The following is an 8,795-nucleotide window of genomic DNA, read 5'->3' on the forward strand; positions in this document are numbered from 1 at the left end:
GGAGATTCTTTACTATACGGATAGTACACTTGTTTTTGTTGCCATTAAAGAACGACCTTTTGTGACATCAGTTTCCTTAATTGTTGGACTTCTGCTCTGGAGATGGTCACTTCCATGTAAATAACCTACAGTACCAGAGATGTACTGTGTGGATAGATTGTTCTAATTTCAACCAAATGGTAGGTCATGTTTATCCCTAGTCTCATAATGCTGCAGTGGAAATACCAGCATTATACTCTTCACAAGTCATGTGATTGTATATCATGATAAAACACATGGTTAGTTTACTTATCACAAGGTCTGCTTGTTCTGCACTCATTTTTAACTTGAAGCTTTACCCCAGGCATGTCAGGCAAAGTGGGACTATTATATTTGTGACCGTCTTTGTCCTTAAAGAAGGGCAGGTTAAGAGGCCATGCCTTGGGGTACTCATCAATAATGACAGCCGCATGCTTCAGGCACCATCTCACACTGCCCTTCTGTGCTCCTCCTCCAGATCAATATCTCAACTGCTTCAGATGCCTGGGTGGGGCCACTCTGGCTGAGTGGAGTAGGTTATGCCCTCAGCTAGTCCATCAATGTCAACACTATAGGCTTGAGAAACAGTACAGCATTCAAGGTAAGTCAGAGCCAAACAACAGTGCCAATGTTTGTTTTATTATACAAAAATAAAATCCTAATTACCCAACAGTACACAGCAGACCCCCAACTAAACCAAAGCATTCAAATGTACCACAAATTTGAGTGCTTCCCCCCCTACACGTTTTTGGGGGCTTGATCTAGACAGGAAAAAGAACACGAAAGGGTCTGTGATTGTGGTCGACTGGTTCCTTCTCTAGCTGGGTGTTTGTTTTGCAAAGTCTTTCTACATACGCATCAGCCACAACATCGACATCCGCCTGACATTATCTATGGTTGAGGGAGAAATGAAAGAAACATCTGGGTTTCATGTTGGTTAAACAGAGCCTCCTTAGATTATGTTGCGAGTACATTGTTGCCTTGGTGATGTATGATTACAAATGCAGCCCACCCCTTAGTGAGAGATCATCTAAAACAAACTCCTGGGCTAGCGGAGGTGTACACTAAACAACCCATTTAAGAGACCTGATCATTTTCTCCACTCTGTTATCTAGCACTGGGATTAGATTTGCTTCCATACTTGATAAAAGGTCACATTCACCATCTTCTATATGAAAAGGTTGGGCAATCAAAGAGAGAAGGCAACCATTAAGTAGTCACTGAAAATGTCTCAAATACAATAAAAACAAGCCATCTCACTGTTTACAAATACACCATGACAGCGTAACACACAAGGGGTGGAACAGTGGCAAAGGTACCCACAGGACCAACAGAATAATATTATTCTGAGGAGAGATTAAATACTATTAATACAACAAAATATAATTCAAAACTCCTTTAGTTTACACAAGTTAAACAGATGTAGTTTTTCTTCATAATAAGCAGGAGTAATATTCTTAGCAGATCAGAATGACAGCAGACTGTACTTCTATCCATGTCACTAAAGACTAACAGAAACAAAAGACAAAATTAACTAGAATGGCTTTTTATCTATACTCCCGAACCCACCAAGAGGTAACATTTAGATATACACATTTGCTTTCAAAGCATACACACGAAACACACCATAGTAGCAATAAAAACAAAAAATAAACTGAGGTACACTTGCGACATGTACTGAGAGTAATATTGCTTGTACTGGCAACCACACAGAAGAGTTATTGCAGCATATCAATGGGTTTGTTTTTTTTTTGCATAGGCTAGTCAGTTACAGTACATTACAGAGGCGCGTGGAGCAGAAAAGAGGAACAATTTAGGGTGAAAGGAGGCCTTTGGTGTAGTGAGCAAGGTAAATGAAACAGACAACTGATGGCACTGGTGCTAATGGTAGATTCTGAAAGATGGCAAATGTTTTCTATTCATGACAATAGGATTGCGTGTATGAGACAACGTGTGGGTTGAGTACAGTGATAATTTAGATACAGGCAAACAATCTCAAAAGATAATTGTGCCTGCATGATCTTAAGGATGATATATGCAGAGACAAACCCCATCTCACAAAGACAAACATTGGTGTGGGTTGCCACAGTTTCTGTTACCATGATCGGTATGGTCGGGCCTCCGGAGGAGGGGGGGGTGTCTCATGGTCTAGAGGGATGCAATGAGCCATGGCTAAAGCCCCCATCACTATCACACCTGGGGCTAGTTACCTCATCAGGGGCCACATACCCAACCTGACACTGATCCTAGCTTGTGCCCTCTGTGCTGGTATATGGTGAGAGGCCATAGGGGACTGGGTGGGGTTTGAGAGAAAGAAGAGACCGAGCGAGGGATAAGAGCTTCACGCGCCTCTGTGAACATTGAAACAAAAGCGAACAGGGAACAAAAAGGCCAAAGATGCTTGAAAATATACACATCGCCCATTATTCACACGAGTACTACAAAAGACCAAAGAATTACGTTCACATATCGCCGGTGTCTGCAACTGTAGGTAAGAGGAAAATTACAGAGCAGATGAATGAAATGGATGGGTGTTTGTCCATGACTGACTGATAGCCCTTTATCTAGGTAAACATGTGAAAGCCAAACAAGAGTTTGCCCAGTAAGTAGTGAGCAATGGGACTGAAAAACTATGGGTCCCCATTTTCTTTTTCAGAAACATGAAACACCCTCAACGTCATAATCTTAATTTATCTATATTGCATAAAAATAAATGCACTTTAGCATCTACATTTGTCAGTCCCCCCCAACCATTCAAAAAACAAACATCTCATATGAGCACAAGAAAAACTAAAACAAAGGATTTCTTAACATGATTTTGTTTGGTACTAATTCAACATCCTTTCAAGTCAGTTCAAATATCAAACTTATCTAGATCATATCCTTGAAATAAAAATACAATAACTAAAGAAAATGGGGGTGGGAAGGAAAAAAAAGTGATCAAATAACCACAGATAACCAGGGAGAAGCAGATACACAAGCGTTCTGACTAAATAAATGTTACCTATTCTACATGCCAGCTTTTACAACATATGATCTCGTCTTGTGGTTTCACTCGGATACATTTCCTGCAACTCATAACCACAGTCTAGAATAAGTTGAGCCAATCGATACATCAGACGGAGATCATTTTACACTTCGGACTCCATCTGTATAAAAAGGACTCCTCTGGACTACTAGAAACTATGCACACCATGCTTCAAACATGGGGGAGGGGGGCTAAAACATTTTAGGTTTCTTTCAAAGCACAAGTCTGGAATATAATCGCCTACTCTTCAAACACAGACGCCAAAACACATTTAGTCTACCTGTCCCCAACTACATTTTACGACCGTGCCACAGTAAGGCATTTATTTTCTTATGCCTCAGAAGGAGCACTTAAAATGAGTGTTCATATGCCTTCTGAGGGGTATCCTACAAAGCAAGCTGGATCTACTCAGGGTGTTCTAAAGCTAACCAGCTTCACATTACAGCACAGGCTTCCTCTGTACTACAACCATGGATAATATTTAAAATCAGTCATATCCCTCAAATAAAGGGGGTGATGACACAATCTTTGCAAGTGGGAGGGAATCTGATTTCATAGTCCTCAACTCACAGCCCAGTCATTTCATTCATGATAAGTGGAGTTAGCCGACCCCAGAGCAGGTAAGTGCTGAAGGATTCGTTGCCATAGAAATGTACCTGGCTCAAAGTTGAGCCACCATAGAATCAGGAATTAGAATACTATGTGAGCCACTTTCGTATGACTGGTTATCCCGAGTTGAACTCAGGGTTCACCAAAGGTATCTCGCCAACTCATCAAACCTGCTTCGTAGGATTACCCCTCTGTTGTGGTGCACCTTGAGCCTCATGTCTGTTCCCTAGCAACCTACCAAGGCAACTTATGGTGTCTTATCAAAAACATGTTAGTGTCCTAATGTGAGCGGGTGAGTCTTTGTGAGTGCATGACTATCCTCTGACTTTCCAGCATTACTTTTATAGTGTCAAGACTTAACACTTGAAGACAGACAACTTATTGATTGATAGTTGAAATTAATGTCTTTCTGTCCTTTTTCATTAGCAGTGAAATAATACACAGTGCATCAGTCCATAACCTACTTGATCAATAAGTGCTGCATGAAAGCAAATCAATACCCTAAATAATAAAAAACTTTCATACCTTCACTGCCATTTAAAACACACCCAAGACAGCTGGACTTTTGTGCTTATTCTTTTAGGTGGAACGGCAGAATAAAACACACTCCCGATTCTACGGCTGTGCTTCGACACATGCTGGGCAAGCAACGCACTTCACTGGTTTATCATAACAGTGTGCAGCTGCACTAACAGCAAAGCCAACCCCATCCCACTGAATGGAAAATACCAACACAAATCTGTCACATTGCTTCTACAATGTTCACACCACTGCAAGCCAAGGGCGTATGCAACAGCACATTGCAGGCCCGGTGCAAAGTCATAACATGATGAAACTAGATACATGGTGTCTATACTTAAACCTTGGTTCACTCCGTCCGAGTCCCACATGGCCAGGGGACTCGTGGCGGAAAGGGAGTGACACTATCAGACTCCGGCTGCTGCTGGGTAAAAACAGCAGCGATTCATCATTGTCAGCTCGGGGCCAATGGCCTGGGAGTAGTAGACTATATAAAACACTGGCCCGAAAACACACGGTTGCTGACAGGACGAATCAGAACACAGATCTACCTACACAGACACACAAATTAATTACTCATGCCCTCTAAGCAAGAACCCAGTGCATTTTTTAAAAGAAAAGTGGTCTAAAGCCTGGTGAGTTGAGTGCACTAACTTACACCAGGGGCCAGGACACTGAGGATACACTAAATAAGACTACACTACTCCACACGCACAGCATCCCTTGGATAAGAGATTCTTTGCCATTGATGTGGGTTATAGTGGCCTCAGCTAAAGCAGGTTTTTAGAGAAGTAATAAAAAGACAAGAAAATGATACAGGACAAAGTACTACACTGCTGAAACTTCAGTCTTCCCAACAACATACCCCTTACCACTCGGTGAGACTGTCAGTCCTTCAAAATGCTGCTGACCCCACCACACACACGCCACGTTATTTCACCGCCGGTCTGTGAAAACACATACACGGTCGACCACCACAATGCTTTTTATAGATACCAAGTTGCAGGCACAGCAATGGGATATTGTCACCTCTTCAGTTCACTTGGCCAGTCAGACCAGATAATCACATCCGTTCCAGTCCATTCAATACCTTTCAGTCTGGCCAAGTGTTGACCGGAGTACTGGTGGAGACATGAGGGATGGGTGTAGGAGGGGTGGAGTCTGATGTTATTGGGACACAGTTCAGAAAGACGCTATAAGAGACAGGCACATCTTCACTTCCTAGCCTTCTCTCTGGATGCAAATAGCCCTGCTGTCACTCCACAAGGAAACCAGATGCAGGCCAAGATTACCTCAGGGGTGACATCACTTTGCAGCTGTGTCCTAGATTACACAGTACACGCACACAAACCGCTGCAAAAACAAAAACATGTTCTATCCGTAACAGTTTGTATCCCCTGGTCAGGACTGTGTCTGGTAGCATGATCTTATGTTTTGGCCCCTATGTGCTGGGGCCTAGGGATTGGTGACCATGGTGGTACGCCATCCTGCCCTGTCCCCACAGAGGTGAAATGTTAGAAGGACCAAAGGAAAAATGTCCAGGCTAAACAGTTGGGTGGGAGAGTGAGGGACAAGTGGGTGGGTAGATGTAGGCAATTCTGTACCAGCATCAGCACCTCTTCTTGCCACTTGGTAGATCTCTAGAAGTTGGCATTTTCATCATCACCATTGCAAGAACTAAACAAAGCAGATGAGGGACCATCCATGGGTATTAAAGAATTAAACCGTTAGCCAAACTAAGCATCTTTTAAATAAACTTTGTCATCATTGGCGTCATTTTATGGATCATAACTGACAAGCATGTCAAAGAGCAGGACAACCTGGTTCATTTGGTGAGTCGTTGTGGGACATTTCATTTGCTGGTGGTGTCTGGGTTATTGTTATGATGAGGGCACTCCCTCCCTAAAGCGCAGATCCGGCAGCAGCAGCAGCCTCTGGGTGGTTGGTGGTGGAGCTCAGATCAGGCGGTCTCCGGTGCTGGCGGTCTGGCCTTTGGGCTGAGGCCCTGGGGTTCTCTCTTTGTGTCTGATGTGGTGGTGCTCGGAGGCAGAGCAGCAGTCCCCCCTGGCCCCCTGACACACCTGCTCCTCGTCCTCTTCCGGCCCAGAGCTCTCGTCCAGTTGGCACACACACACCTCGATCCCTGAGTCGCCAGTCACATGCCTGCGCCGGGTCACCAGCTCCTCTTCCACCAGTCGTTCTGATTTGCTGGGAGCAGATGTGGATTCCTGGTCTGCTGAGGAAGTAGCGGCCTGCTCTTCTCTTGGGGTGTCCTCTGTTGGGGGCTCCAGCACCACAGCAGCTTCTGATTGGATGGGGGGCAGTAGGATAGGAGGGGTGGTCTCTGGGGGGATCTCAGAGTAAGGCGGAGGTGGAGTCGGGGGATGACCCACCACCTCTTCATAGTCAGGAAGCTTGCAGTCTGTCCAGAACCCTGGGAGTAAATACACAAAAAAAACACAGGAGTCAACCATATTACCAGTCTAGATAGGGTTAGCTGGTGTTGAACTAATTCACTAATTGTCAGATATGGTTCTGAATCTGCTAAGAACCATCTCCAACTACCAGGCCTAGTTACTGTAAACAGTTAACTCAGAGGGAGAGGTGAAGTAATTTCAGGGCTGTAGGGTCTGGAGGCATCCAGCCCAGTGCAGATGGGGGTAATAAGTGTCCTGCAGGGTTTAAAAGACTCACTCAAGTTGAGGGGTGGAGGGGAGATGAAGGAACTAGAAGCTCCCTGATAGGCCATAAGGCTGATTTCGCGCTGCCGCTGTTCCTGCTGCAGCCGCATCTTGACCCGACGGTGACGGTAGGCACAGCAGCAACTCAGCATTATGATGAGGGTCCACACCAGCCAGAACCCTACACAAAACAATCACATAGTTACATTCCCCATCAAATAATTTCAGCTTATGTTAATTAAGTTTAATGTTATTGATTTCGGCACCAAAACATGTAAAATTAGTGACTCAAAAAAACAAAGTGACACATTCAGAGATTACTATCATGAAGAATAAGTCATGGAAATATTGTCAGAAAATAAATATGGGAACGGGGGAAGAGGGACTGAGTGGTGCCAGAAAAAGAGAGAATAAAGGACACTGAACATACACCACAGCTCATAGTAGTAAGTGCAGCACTCTGTCTCCCCGCAGCAGTAGCCCATCTCACACCGGTATTGCTCATTGTTCACTCCAAAACAGAATTCCTTTCCCTAAACAAACACAGGCATGTTATTCAGTGACATCCTACAAAACACAAATGAGGAAAGCTATGTATTATGCATACACAACTGTTTGACTTAACTTCACATTGGCATTTACTGCACAAAACACTGTAGAAAGCATGCCTGCAAAAGGCACAGACCTACTTTCACTGGGGATGAAAATTGTAGACGCATTCAATGTTCGGAAAATCAAAATAGGTGTTGCAGTGATAGCTAGCTAAGTGACATTTCAGGATGATACAACAATGTCATAGTAGAAGCTGCCAAATGACCTCACAAATTAGTTTTAAAAAGGTTAGCTAACTACCTTTTTAACTAGGTACTAACGTTACAGAGGTAAGCTAGCTAAACATGTTTGGCCAGTAGTTAACGACGGTAACAGCAAGCTATGCATCACTGCCAACAAATAAACAACAGGAAAAACGCAGTTAGCCAGCTAACGTTAACTGGTAATTTAGCATGTTAGCTAGCTATGTTTGTTTACGGGTTTTAGCTAACAGCCATCTATTGATGTTATTTATTTGTTTTATATACTTCAAATTGTGGCCACTTACTGTATAACAAAATATGTCGCCGTATTGTCCACAAATGTTTGAAAGCGTTAACGTTGGCTAACGAGATATTTAGCTGTGGCTAGTTTATCAGCTAGTCTTGAAAGATGTTGCGCTGCAGCTAAATTGGTATATGGTAAGATTTCGGATAATATCGTATAAGTATTTCAAGCTATAAACATTGTGTAAATATATCAAGAAAAACACGATTTGGTCAAACTGACTTCACGCAAAGTTGGAGTTGCGAGCGAGCCCAGGTTCCTTTGTGGGGAAACAAAAAGGCACAATAGAAGGCCTACTTCCAGCTGCGATCCACGGGCTTGGTCTAAAGCGCCTACAGCGCTATGAAAGCAAACTGCCGCTTACCTGTACCAACCAGGTCCCGGTGCAAAGCAGACCAACAATGGATCCCAGTGTTTTCTGTGGCATCTTTCCCCGTTGTTGGCCGAGAACACGACGGGAATCATATAGCAGTTGATCCAGAACTTGTGAAATGAACAGCTAATTCAAACCGTTACGTACGCGACATAATTTGTCCCTGTCGAAAGGCGTTTGAATTCTCAACCAGAAAATAAGAGTTATATTTTGCACCAGCCACTTGAGGGCGGTGTTGTGTCTATACAACACCAACTGGAGAAGCATTACTTTTGTGCAACTGGTGCGATTTAAACTAGTACCAGAGACAGAACAATGAGCCAGATGTTTCAATCTGAAGCATCCGGTTGGCGTTTCCACTCACCACCAAATATGGTCATGAAAGGAAGCCCAGTGGCGGGCAGTGGGAGAAGATTGAGCGATATGGATTTTGGCCGAAATTCTGCTAATTTTGTCATCGATTAAATAT

At 43.6% G+C, this 8,795-nt stretch overlaps 1 protein-coding gene across 1 annotated transcript; it reads right to left on the reverse strand.

Moving 5' to 3' along the window:
* Positions 1-636: 636 nt before the first annotated feature.
* Positions 637-8,595, reverse strand: LOC118387527 (WW domain-binding protein 1-like). Its single transcript, XM_035775967.2, has 4 exons — positions 8,318-8,595; positions 7,286-7,388; positions 6,869-7,036; positions 637-6,608 (listed from the first exon to the last, which is right to left on the reverse strand). The coding sequence occupies exons 1-4, from the start codon at positions 8,378-8,380 to the stop codon at positions 6,130-6,132; spliced, it is 813 nt and encodes a 270-aa protein (XP_035631860.1). The 5' UTR covers positions 8,381-8,595; the 3' UTR covers positions 637-6,129.
* Between the last annotated feature and the right edge of the window lie 200 nt (positions 8,596-8,795).

The sequence above is a fragment of the Oncorhynchus keta genome, chromosome 13, assembly GCF_023373465.1.
Source record: "Oncorhynchus keta strain PuntledgeMale-10-30-2019 chromosome 13, Oket_V2, whole genome shotgun sequence".
Taxonomy (NCBI): domain Eukaryota; kingdom Metazoa; phylum Chordata; class Actinopteri; order Salmoniformes; family Salmonidae; genus Oncorhynchus; species Oncorhynchus keta.

Bases quoted from the DNA above. Each gene is read 5' to 3' on its own strand.
- LOC118387527 (XM_035775967.2), bottom strand. From the start codon at position 8,380: ATGCCACAGAAAACACTGGGATCCATTGTTGGTCTGCTTTGCACCGGG. The intron at 7,389-8,317 runs GTAAGCGGCAGT...GTGTTTGTTTAG, and splicing joins CCGGGACCTGGTTGGTACAG to GGAAAGGAATTCTGTTTTGG. The intron at 6,609-6,868 runs GTGAGTCTTTTA...ATTTACTCCCAG, and splicing joins CCCTCCACCCCTCAACTTGA to GGTTCTGGACAGACTGCAAG.